The 12,417-nt window shown below is 54.3% G+C and overlaps 4 protein-coding genes across 4 annotated transcripts; 2 read left to right on the top strand and 2 right to left on the bottom strand.

The window, feature by feature from the left end:
* Positions 1-748: 748 nt before the first annotated feature.
* J4E85_007410 (uncharacterized protein) lies at positions 749-3,166 on the top strand (the record flags this gene model as incomplete). Its single annotated transcript, XM_051471642.1, has 1 exon — positions 749-3,166. The coding sequence occupies one exon, from the start codon at positions 749-751 to the stop codon at positions 3,164-3,166; it is 2,418 nt and encodes an 805-aa protein (XP_051324716.1).
* Positions 3,167-3,216: 50 nt separating this feature from the next.
* Positions 3,217-3,732, bottom strand: J4E85_007409 (uncharacterized protein; the record flags this gene model as incomplete). Its single annotated transcript, XM_051471641.1, has 2 exons — positions 3,217-3,548; positions 3,606-3,732. 2 exons carry the CDS (start codon positions 3,730-3,732, stop codon positions 3,217-3,219), a joined length of 459 nt encoding a protein of 152 aa, XP_051324715.1.
* A 949-nt stretch (positions 3,733-4,681) lies between these two features.
* Positions 4,682-6,067, top strand: J4E85_007408 (uncharacterized protein; the record flags this gene model as incomplete). The annotated part of the gene is made up of 1 exon (XM_051471640.1): positions 4,682-6,067. The coding sequence occupies one exon, from the start codon at positions 4,682-4,684 to the stop codon at positions 6,065-6,067; it is 1,386 nt and encodes a 461-aa protein (XP_051324714.1).
* A 1,907-nt stretch (positions 6,068-7,974) lies between these two features.
* On the bottom strand, positions 7,975-11,131 carry J4E85_007407 (uncharacterized protein; the record flags this gene model as incomplete). Its single annotated transcript, XM_051471639.1, has 5 exons — positions 7,975-9,398; positions 9,445-9,622; positions 9,672-9,929; positions 9,979-10,530; positions 10,583-11,131. The coding sequence occupies 5 exons, from the start codon at positions 11,129-11,131 to the stop codon at positions 7,975-7,977; spliced, it is 2,961 nt and encodes a 986-aa protein (XP_051324713.1).
* Positions 11,132-12,417: the final 1,286 nt, after the last annotated feature.

Genomic DNA, 12,417 nt, shown 5'->3' with positions numbered 1-12,417 from the left:
GTCGGACGCCATCCGAGACAATCCTCTAGAGCCAGATGTCAGCTTCTGGTTATGTCAACCTCCAGCAACGGCCTCTATGGATCCTTGGAAGGCTTGTGAAGCCTTGAGTGTACACCATAGGCCAGTCTCCGTCTGCTCTCACCTGGCCAGCTATCCATCCTGTACATGGCACCTCAAGGTTGGCAACATGGCAGAACAGGATGCGGGGCGTGGTAGCGTCGCGAGTCGAATACCATGGACACTAGAAATCGTGTTTGTCTTCACCTTTCCCCACGGTAGTATGTGCGACTATCGCCGCCTGTTCTCTGTATCTTCTTCCAAACATTTCATCGTGTTTTCATCGCCTTTGTGCAGGGGCCCATGTTCCTAGTATCCTCCTGGAATAGACGCAGTAGTAGTAGTAGTAGTATCCTCGACTACATGGTCTTACACATAGTCGCTATGTTGGGAAGCAGAAGCAGGTCTTTACTTTCACTTTCACTTCGTTGCGCACATACCCCCACCATCCACTCGTCGGTCGCTATGCCCGCTCTTATTGTTGAGCCTGGAACAATAGGCTCCCACTCAACCACTGCGACCTCTTACAGCTCATCACAACTTGCAACTCCGCCTAGATTCACGCAAATACCCCGCCCCTCGTTGCTCTATTTCTCGTCGCCCGATACTACACGCGGAAGGCTCACTACAGAAACAACCTGCAGCTCATCTCAGCGACCTTTCCACAACTCTCCGCCTCCGAAGCGCTACCATGTCGTCTCCACTGAACGACTCGTCTCGCAGTACGGATCACGCCTCTGCCCAGCCAGACGCAACAAACTGTCCCAACCCTGGCTTCATTCCGAAATCGCTTCGCGCAAGGAAGAGATTTTACGAACCCAGTCTGACTGCGGGGATGCGCCCACCAAACACAATTATGACAACAGATACTCCAAGTGTGGAAGCCACAAAAGAGCGTGTATGGACCGAGGAAACCCAAAACCTCCGCGTGGAAGCTACCAAGCTGCTAGCTGCCAAACTCTCCAGGTTCAGGAGGCTCAGTTCACCTAACGCCGCGATCATGCAACGCGAGCCCGAAGTCTTCGCTAAGCAATGGGAGTCCGACATCTGGACCCGATCGATGCAAAGCTCCGACAGGAAGAAGTACGACGATGAAGTCAGATCAACCTTGCGACTCCTCACCAAGTGCGACAAGAAGTGGTCCGAGGCTTGGCCAGTCGATGATGGAAGCTATTGGACAGGTGAAGAATGGTTCGTTTGGGAGATGGATAAATTGAACTACGACATGCTAGAGAACGAGAGCATCGAATCTGGGCCGCATTCTGCGGACACTCCAGCCAGCCTCAGCTACGTATGTACTCAATCCGACTCCGCCACCGAAGCCACCGAGGCCATACTCAATGCGGACAACCCCCAAGAAGGCCTCTCACCAGAGGCGCAGCTGCGCAGAGACAACCGTCGAGGCTTCCAAAGCCACATCCGAGGTATCTGCGAGTTACTGAGATCCGCGAATCACACAACGAACCTTGACGTCGTCGCGCTTGCATCATCTTGGGAGTCCGAAATTTGGACTTCATCGCTCGAGCACGAAGATCGCAACACTTCATATAACGAGGACATAGATGAGGCACTGGAAGACTTAGATGACTGGAAAACGTACTGGGATTCGTCTGAAGGCGACCCTGAAGGCAGTCGAACCGGTCGGCAGCTCTTCCTCGACTACGTTCAACAGCTTCAGATGCACGACGTTTTGTCTGATGGACAGACTGAACTGCAGAATGGAGTCAGAGCATCGACGGAGCCCTCACAACCTCACGAAGATGGTGAAGATGTTTGCTCCTCCATTGACACTGACGATAGTGATGGTGGCGTCGACGTTGGCTCAGACGACGAGTCCGAGGATGACCAGACTGACACGCAGTACGCCCCTGACGACACCTCCGAAGACCACGGCCTTGATTCAAATACTGCCGACGAGCTCTGGGATCTTGCTGGGGGTAACGAGGAGCTATCAGATGATTCTGCAGACGACGCTGAAGATGATGAACCATCTGACGAGCCTGACGAAAGGGACGGTTCCGAAGTTATATCGCGTCGCTCGCCACAACCTTATGAAAGCGAAGATGAGGATGAAAGCGGAAATACCATAGATGGTGTCAGTCCTCACACAAGTTCTCCCGTCGCGGCATCTCCGATAGCATCGGCTTTCGCTTTCACCTTCAAGCCTTCTCAAAGCAGCGTCGCTGTATCTACCCTCCCGTCCGGCTTCGACCCTGAAAACTGGACCGGAGCATTCGATTTCACGGCCCCCCTAGGCGACAACATTGCCGTCAATGCGTCTCTATCGGCTGGCTATGATGTCGCCAGTCAGACTTCAAAGCCTCAAGACCTCAAGAACCTTGAGCATATCAATACAGTTGCCGCCGACAATAGCTTGAAGCCTACCACCTCTTCCGCCGTTGACGACGACGTAGTCGCCAGGGTCGGTCAAGAGCACACAGTGCAGGAGGCCCCCGTGGCCGCTCCAAAGGAGCATGAGACGGAAAGGCCACAAAAGGCCGTCTCAGTAGACTGCTCTGGTAGGATCAGAGAGCTGACTGCCGCCATCAATGCATGCGAGGCCGAATGGCTGAACGCAAATGCAGGCAATTGCGCTCCTTCCGCTTTTGTCGAGCTCGCCGGAAACCTCGATAGCATTGGTGCCAAAATCACCAATGAGGGTGATTTCTCTTCCCCGTCAGCATTGAGCAAGATCGAGGCGCTGTTCGCGAAATGGCAAGCTTTTGTCAAGACCATGACAGCTTTCATTGGCATCAAAGACTACTTCAATCTCGAGATCGATTTCCGCTTGAATCGATTTCTCAACCTATATCGTTCAGATGTCGAGATGATCCCAGCGTACGAAACCTTCAGTCGCTTGCCGGGCGCTCAAGAGTACTGGCTGGGTGAGGCAAACAAGCGACGAGAGAGCAGACATGATAACCTAAAGATCATCAACAATGAGATTGCAAAGATGTTTGGTCTTCGCCAAGCCTACCGTCACGAGCTTGAGACGCTGAACAGGCAAATTGAGAACGAGGCGTTCAAGGAGTTTGGCAAGATGACCCTTAACATGGTTCACGAACGCATCCTGGAGGTGAATGAGGCTTTAGGCCTGCAGGATTTGTAGATACCTTCCCAAGTCCACAATTCGTTATCTAGATATAGCCAGTACAACAATCAAGTCTCAAACCACTCCAACTCATCCTCCTTCCCAAACACCGCTCTGTAAACCCTATCCCCATCCTCCTTGACCACTTCCTCCGTATGTATACTATGCAAACTATACTCCCTCTCATCAAGACTACTTCCATCAGTCCCATCTTTCGCAGACCCAAAGATGCGAATGTGGATATATCCGTTGTCTAATGCGGGCAGTTTGACTTTGCCGAACAGATGCAGTCCGTATGCTGTTACGGCTACGCGAACGGATTCGAGGTCGTTGGCGCTGAAGGATGCGAGGTCGCTGTCGGAGAGGTGGGAGACGGCGCGGAAGTATTCGGGTTCGTGCTCTGGAGGGGTTTGTTAGAAGACTGAGGGGAGGAGGAGGCGGGACAGAGAGGCTTTACTGTCATGGTCGCGACGTAGTTTGAGGAGTTCGCTTTTCACGGTGTCGAGGATGGAGGTGAATGCCTCCAGGGACGCTTGTTGGGGCGCGTGCGATGCGCTCAGGTCGACGGTGTCTTCTGTTGCCATTGCGAATGCTCTGGTTGTAATCTACGAGATAGAGAAGGTAAATGTTAATAGGTTTGAAGGGTTAGCGAACGATCTGGTATGCTACAGCTCTATATGCTGCCAATACCATGTCCCATTTGCCATGACGTGGACCGATCAAGGATGCGATGTTGGATGAGGCGTGTCGCGTCTCAGCGAGTGGGCACCGAGCGCGCCTAGCCTGGAAAACCGGGCAGTTGAGGGAGGAAACTTGGTCTCACGGCTTGCAAATCTTGGGAAACACCGAGAGCTCGGACAGGACAGCTACCCATGCCGATAGTCTGTGCTTTGAATGATCGTGAGATGTGTAGGACTCGAAAGTGTGTGGTAAGTGCCAGAGTGCTAGACAGTCGATAGCTCGTGGACCCTTGGACCCTGAGGAGCTCAGATGACTAAACACGCACTAGCGCATCTCCGCAGCTTCCCCGCTTTGCTCTTCAGCAATCTGGGACGGACTACCATTCAACGTGATTATGCGTCGGAAAGCAGTCGTCTACTGATCCGTCCTCCCATGTCTCCCGGTCACCTTGAGCAACTGAAAGGGCGAATGCAGCAATGGGAACATGATACGTGCGATGCGACAGCAGCCCGAGAGAAGCAGAAGTAATACATGCTCTAGAGGTATGGGCCGTGATAGACGCATTCGTACGATGATTCCCTAGAGCTACACACATGAAAACGTCTGGAAGCCCATCGTTGCTTGTAGTTGAGAAGTCCTTACGCTGTAGGTCTCATTTCCCTTTCCATCGGAAAAGCCCCTTCTGCAAGAAGCGAGGGCAAATCGGCCCATGGCATTCTGCGCTTACCTGCATGGCTACATTGAGTACCAGTCACTCTGGCGTATAAGGCGTGTAAACGCGCCCTTCGCAAGACACGCATAAGTTTGTCCGCGTCTGCCCTCCTGTTGCGACTCGAAGATAACAGCATCAAGATGTCTACTACTACCATCACAGAAGACCGCATCGAGCTCACGAGCTTTCATGCCACCCCGCAACCCCCATCAAGCAAGACCTTCACTCCAACTTCCAGACCGTCATCTTTGAGTCATATCCATGACGACACACCAGAGAATGCAGCCTACTCCGTCACAGCAGTCCCAGACGGCGGATACGGATGGATAGTAGTTGCAGGCTCCTCAACAACAAGTTTCTGCAACAACGCCATCATCAACTGCTGGGGCGTTTTACAAGCCGCACTACTCGATTCAACGCTGAAAGACGTGCCTCCATCCACACTCTCCTACGTCGGTTCCCTGGGACTCGCGGGCGGCGCTTTGTACGGACTAGGAGCTGTCCGTCTCATGAGATTGATAGGCGGCCGAACAACGATCCTCCTCGGTGTCTTCCTCATGGGCTTGGGCTTGATCGGAGCAAGCTTCTGCACGTCCAATCTGCCTGGTCTGTTTGGCACGTACAGCGTCATCGGCGGCATTGGGATGTCGCTCAACTGGACGGTTTGCAACACAGTTCCCGTGCAGTACTTCAGCGCTCGTCTCGGTCTCGCAAACGGTCTTATCAAGCTGGGCGGTGGAGTAGGCGGATGCGTCATGGCAGTTGCGTTGAACTCCCTGTACGAAAAAGTCGGCATCGAGTGGACCTTCCGCATACAGGGCCTGCTTACCTGGGCTATTGGTCTTCCTGCTGCATGGATGGTCAAGGATCGTGTGCCGCTTAGGAACATACCTTTTGTCGATCTCTCCATGTTCCGATCTCTTACCTTCATTGCCACGTTCGTCGCCAGCGCTATTGGTGTCTTTGCGCTGTTTGTTCCGCCGTACTATCTACCACTGTTCGCGCAATCGATTGGTCTCAGTTCTAGTACCGGCGCTGCGCTCGTCGCTGCATTCAACGCCTGCAATGCCATCGGCCGTTTCATTGCAGGTCCACTGTGCGATAAGTTCGGCCCCCTAAATACCTTCGTCATCGTCATGGTTCTCAACGCCGCAAGCATGCTTGCGATCTGGCCAGTCTCAAACACCCTCGGTCCACTCGTACTCTTCGCAATCCTGAACGGTGTTGCAAACGGCGCGTACTTTACCACCCAGCCAACGGTAGTCGCCGGTATATTTGGCCCCGGACGAGCTGCCGTAGCTATGAGCATGTCGGTTACGGGTTGGAGCGTGGGGTATCTGATGGGTGCGCCAATCGCTGGTTATTTGTTAGAGGCCGCCGGCGGTAGACGAGACGTCGCTTCGGGTCAGAACATTGATGTATATCGCCCTGCCATCTTCTACGCTGGTGGAACAGCCACTGTATCGGCACTGTGCGTTCTCATTGCGAGGCTCACAGTTACGGGGAAATTGCGCAAAAGGGTCTGAGTACCATGTACTGGGTGAACGGAAGAGCAGCGGTAACTCGTTGCAGATGTGATTGATCAATCTTGCAGATAGACCTTACCTATAGAATTTAATGGAATCTATGTCGTCCTGCAAGGTACCCTCACATACCCAACGACCGTATGCACATCCCCCACGTCCATCCTCTCTCTCTCCTCTCCACTCACAAAATTCTTCACTTCGATCTCCTCTCGTCCCTTCTCTTCGAACCCCAGTCTCCCATACAACTCCCTCGCCTTATTTTCCTCCCCTGTCTCCAGATACACAACCACACTCCTCTGATCAGCCATACCAAGTACGTGCCGTATAAGCCGCGCAGCTAAACCCTGTCCGCGATGCCCTGGATGCGTCGCCAAATTTTCAAGGAGGAAATGCGGAGCGCCTTGTACTATACGTTCGCGTAGAACGCGAACTCGCATTGTAAATTCCGCGATGAGAGCGGTGTTGCAAGATGCGGGGAGGGAGTCAAGGTATATCTCTTCATCAAACGCTTCTCTTTCTTTTCTCTCTTCCTTTTCCTGCACCGTCTCCTCTAATTTTCCTTTGTTCTTGCTTTCCAACTTTTCTCCTTTGGAAGGGGGAGGAGGAACAGTCCACTGCGCGACACTGACAACATCCCCACTTTTCTCCTCACGCGCAACCATGAACAGCATACGTTTCTCTGCTATCTGCTGCGCAATGCGAGGCGTCATTGCCTTGGCCAGGTCACGTGGTTCCACGTTGCCGAATTGGAGGCGCGAGAAGGGGGATTGCCATGATAGTGCGAAGAGGGAGGATATCGCCGAAGCGTCGGAGGGGAGCGCGTTCGAGATTGTGTAGGAAGGAGGCATTGGAAGAGAATGTTGTTGGATGTGAATATTGATGTTGAGATGTGGATTGGGGATGCGATGGCAGATGATGTATGGATGGATAGATGTTCGGCGTGCCAAGATATTGGTCGGTGCTCGGAGTAGGAGCGGAGTTCGATGTTTACTTGCACCTCATACAAGAAAAAAACTAAACAGGTTAGGAGCCCACATTAACGTTAGGTCACCTACTTTGCATGTTTTTATCTTGATGTAGGCTCTACGGTGTTCGGACTTTTCCATGAATGAGGTGCTTGAACGGTTTGGGTAGGAACGACCTTGAGATGACACGAAGTGACGATGAACGGAAGACAAGGATCGCATACGTCAGGGTATTCAACAGAACTCAAATGAATCGTATTCAAACACCTACAACCCTTCAGCACAACAATCTAAACGTACCAACAACTTAGTCCCACACCGAAGACCAAGACGTCCGTCAAAAAGAACAGGACAAAAAAGTTCAAATTCTCAAGAAACTGAAAGCATTCATTACATCATTCAATCATACCACAACCCAAGCCCACCCACCCTATAGTCTTCAAGTCGAAGAAGGAAGTAGAGAAAAAAGATGAGCCGGCACCGCCTACGAAGCAGCTAAAAGAAAACCGGAAGCTCGTGGTATAGATAAAACATGTCTTTCAGAGTATAACAAGCGCAGCAGCACGAGATCACGCTCGTCTGTTGTGGGGGAGAACAAACGCACGTAGAACAGAACCAGCTGATTTCCTCCAACCAGCTCTGAATCCCGCAAATGTGTGTTAGGGTAGGATGATGCGATAGTGCCGTTCGTTCGGTCGGTAGAAGAGAGAAGAGCAAAAAAGAGGTATTTGTGAAGCCAGCCTCCCTCCACATACAGACACAAACCCAAATTTCGCCGGGGCAAGAAGGGTATGTTTGCCCCTAGGATATATCATGGAACGGGAAGAGAGAGTAAAAGAGCAAGCGGTGTATGCCGAGCACGCCGTGGAAGAACGCCTGAATCAATGCCCCAAATGGTGTAGTAGCGCCCCGTGATGCCGAAAAGCAGTGTAATAACAGAATTTACCGTTGGCAGAACAGTTCAATCTCGCCGAGGCCGCCGCCGGGGTTGAGATTGCTTTGCTGCTCTTTCCAGTTCTCAAACGCCTCTTGTACGTCGTCGTCGCATTGAATGCTGACGTATGTGTTGTCGCTGTCCAGGTACTTTAGCTTGACTTGGCCGGAGCCAAGTGAGACGGATGTCGATCGCTGGAGCTTGGCGTCGATGCGATCTTTGAGCGACTGGTAGCTGATGTTGGTGCTGACGACCAGAACCATGGAGCTTCCGGCTGATGGGCAGTGCACCTTGACTTTAAGTTGTGTCGGTATGCTTGAGTCTTGGCCAAGCGGTGGCGACATGTTTCGTGAATCCATAGACGCTGGCGTTAAAGTGCCCTGGCTTCGCTCAAACGATGATGCGGGCGTCATTGTACGTATTGGGTAGTTCGGATCTCGGCGCATGGCATTGTTGTGATACTCGTTGTTCGCGTTGGCCAACTCCGCGGCGGTTCGTTGCTGTATCAAGCGGTCTCTTTGGATCGCTGGTGACTGGGTTGCAGCGCGTGGCGGTGGGTTGTTCGGCGAGTTGCTGTTACTTCGGTTGACAATTGCGGCGTTGTAGGCGTAGTGGGTAGGGAAAGGTGGCACATCTGGTACTGGCTGTGACGGCGGCGCTCTTCGTGTTTGTCCTTGGAGATGTGAGTTGATGTCAGGGCTACTAGCTGCCCGCAATCTACCTTGCTGTGAAAGAGTGGAATTGGCCGGAAGTGACGGGCGTTGCATCGCACGGCCTTGGGGGTGTTGAACGTTCTCGCCCCTGGATCCGTGGCGCGACTGAGCAGGAGCAGTGTGGCGGTTATTCTCATCGTGAGAATATCCGTTTGGTGGAGCTTGACGGGGGAAGGGGAATGTGCCGTTCGACGACGAGCTTGTGCGGGCATTGGAGTGTGTTGACATGGGAGTTTGCATTGGTGTTTCTGCCGTAGGTGAGAAGTAGGATTCATTGTTGGAGGCATTCTGTATCTGCTGGGTGCGCAGGGTTAGTGCTGGCTGACCGTTGTAGCCCATAGGAAAACGTGGAGGCGGTACCCTTGAGTCTCCATCTGGAGGGCCGCTTTCACCAGTCGTTGACCGCGAACGCAACGAGGGCGTGGAACTGTTTTGTCTGTAGGGATAGCCTGTAACGGGGTCAATATCCTCGTCGCCATCTTCATCGTCGTCTTCCTGGTAGGGGTTTTCGAGCACTTGGTCGCGCATGTACGCGAACTGGGTATCTGATGGCTTGGAGGCTGTGGTGCTGGCACTGGTGCGCGCCTGGTCCTTCCACACGCGGCGCTGGGTATCGACCTGCATGGCCCACTTTTTCATGGTTTCCTCGGAGGTGAATTTGATGATGAAGTTTTCGATTCCAGGGTCGCCCTTCCAGAAGATTTGACATGTGTAGGAGCCTGAATGGTTAGTGGGTATAGAGTAAGTGGAGGAGGTAAAGCGTACCTGGCTTCTGTAGGGAGATGGTCTCTGTGACGTTTTGCATGAAGATGCGGCCTTTGAGCTGCAGCTTGGGCTTTCCGTCTTTGGTGACCAGGGTTCGCGTGGACATTTTGTTCTTTGGCTTGTTGACGTTGATCTCTTTGCAGCAGAGCAGTATCATTTCGAAGAGGTAAATCTTGTACTGTGGGGAATTAGTGATTTCCGCAGGATTAGGTGATTGTGGTGCCTACCTCGCGCTCTTCGTTCTTGGAAGTCATGCTCTCGCCTTTCAGCACCGTGTACTGGCCGTGCAGAAGCAGGTCTCCGAAGCCTTCGATTCGATGGCCCTTCCAGTCTTCCACAAGCGTCTTGAGCTCCTCAACCGCCTCGACGCGTTCTTCCCGAGCAATCGCGTCGTTGGTGCCTGCGAGTACGGAGGAGGCTGCTTCGATGCCCTTGGAGATGTCTTCGCGTCGGCCTTCGTCGAGGTCGCCCTTGTCGCGCAGTTGCTGCAGTGTGTTAAAAATGGGATTCTGAGCTAGGTTTTGGGGATCATACCTGAAGTAGGAGGGGGTATTTGGTGAGTCGTTGGAAGGGCTTCAGTAGGAAAGATGCGAGGAGGGTCGGCGATTCCACCATCTGTCGCATCTCTGGCGGTCCACCCGTCTCCTTCAGCTTGTCGAATTCGCGCATGGCGATCTGCTCGCACTTCTTCTGGTTCGCGATATACGGCTCGTAGACCTTGAAGGCATCCTTGTACAGCACGAAGAGGTTGCCCCAATTTTGCTCGTCCGGGTGCTGTGCGTTGGTCTGCTCGACGCGGATGAGGAAGCGGCGCTGGAAGTCGAGGAGGGCGTTGAGGTTGAGGAAGATGTCGTGGACCTGGTCGCCGCTGATGACGCCCTTCTCTTCGACCAGCTTCTTGAACTCCTGTAGCAGCTCCAGATGCTGCACGTAGGTGCGCTCCGTCTTGACCAGCTCGTCGATAATGTGCTCGCGCTGGGTGCGCTTGGTGACGACGCCGCCGACGTTCTCGAGGGTCTCGGCAACGCCAGCGATCTTGCCCTGGGCGACGAGCTCGTCGAGCACTTTGTTGACCACGTTGGTGACCTGGGGATGTGTTAGCGCGGGCCTACCCCACAGTCTCGTCGTGCGGGCTCACCTTCACAAAACCAGTTGTGTCGTCACCGTACAGGTCGCCGAGGATGAAGCAGCTCTCCTGGGGGATGCCCAGCTCGGCGACGCAGCTCTGGATGAACTTGTAGCAGGCCATCTTCTCGTTCTTCTTGAGGCTCTTCTCGTCCTGCTTGGAGCTGGGGATGCTCAGCAGCGTGCGGGGCCCCAGGGCGTTGTACAGCTCCATCAGCGGGTAGCCGCGGCGGAAGGTGCGCCAGAGCAGCGTGACGGGGTCGGCATCGTCGTCGGCCTTGCCCTCCTCCTCGGCGATCCAGCGGTCGAAGCCCGGGATGAAGCGCAGGCGCATCTGCAGCGTCAGGCAGCGCTGGAACAGCGAGGTGTCCTTGTCGGCCCGCTTGTTGAGGACATTGTCGCTGGCTTCGACGGGCCCGCCATTGACGGGCGTGGAGGACGTGGGAAAGGCGGGCGGGGGGTGGAAGAGGGTGCTGCTGCTGGTGGCCTGGGTGCTCTGCGTGTCGCGCGCGCTGCTGTGCGAGTAGCTCGAGTAGGTGCTCTGGAAGCTCTGGTGCGACATGAGGGCAGGCGGCCCGGTCGAGGTCATCCGGGCGTGTGCAGTGTGCTGTGAGGGCGACTTGGGGGGTGGATGGGAGACGGCAAAGGTGGTATGGGCTCTCACCAGACCCGAGTGAAACGATAGTCCGCCCTCCATGCTGCTTTCATCGATCTCCTTGCGCTCGCGCTAGCACCTAGGCGGTCAGGGTCGCTGCTGCTAACTGAACAGGGCGGCGATGTGGAGCGTGCGGCGACAGGAGCAAAATCACCGCCGGCCTGCATTCGGGTCGCGATAATCTCTTATTGCTGTAGATGGGCGATAATCGTGTAATCTCGCAGGACCTCTCGCATGAGGTGTCGGGCGGCGCACGCCTAAAGGGGTTCACGGCTCGTCGTTTCACCCGCCCTGTAGGCGTTGCAGCCGGCACGTGACTGCGACTACAAAACTCAATACACGCCCGTCACTGGCATCTGCTGGTCGTCGCAGGCTGGCAGCTGGCCTGGCCGTTGGGCGCTGCTTGTGCCAACGACGCTGTTTGCAGCACGGCTCGGTGACACCCCACAGCCATGCGGCGCGTCGCCGTTCCACTCATTTCCTGTGCCAGTCCTTTGATCACGACCGAGTCTGCGATATATGACAGCTGACTCACAGCGGCGCCTCGCTCATGACTTGCGATGACTTGCCAGGTTAGCAATGTGAATGCACGCGCGTGCCTATCACATCATCTCCAGCATCTGCCGCCTGCGGTTCGTCATGTCGGCACAGGCGCTGCCTTGGGCCGCGATCGCCCCTCTGCCTGCCCGTCGCGGACCCATTTCTCCAGCCTTGCTAGCCTCAAGTACACCACGCGGCTCATGCGAGTATTGCTAGAGAGCGGCAGTCGAGCGGTGTGAGGAAGCAATTCCCATTCTTTGGCCATGAGGTTGCCGGGAAGGCCATGGGAGGCTGGATACGCGCCCGTTCTCCCATGCCGTCCGACGGGCACACAGTATTGGTCCACCTCAGGCGAACGCGAGAGCAGGTGATGTTCCCGATCGGCGCTTGAACGCCCGCAGCTACCTGGGCGATATAATAAAAGCTTCAAGACAGCCGTCAGACATCCACGTGAAGTTGTCACATCTGTCAGGCATCCTCAGGCATCCTCAAACAGTCTTGACTCTCCGCGTCCCAACAGTAAAATTCAAACAGGCGATTGCGCAACCGTTGACTAATCGCTGCTTCACGTAGACGGCACACCTTCACATGAAAGCAACGACATCGGGGAATTGTTGCATTTCTTCTAGCCCGCATCCTTCAACTTCTAGTGC

Source organism: Alternaria conjuncta (assembly GCF_024043145.1).
Source record: "Alternaria conjuncta strain BMP 0040 chromosome Unknown scaffold_10, whole genome shotgun sequence".
NCBI classification, from domain to species: Eukaryota; Fungi; Ascomycota; class Dothideomycetes; order Pleosporales; family Pleosporaceae; genus Alternaria; species Alternaria conjuncta.
Note: the sequence above shows the minus strand (reverse complement) of the source record. Positions and strands in the feature narration are given on the sequence as shown.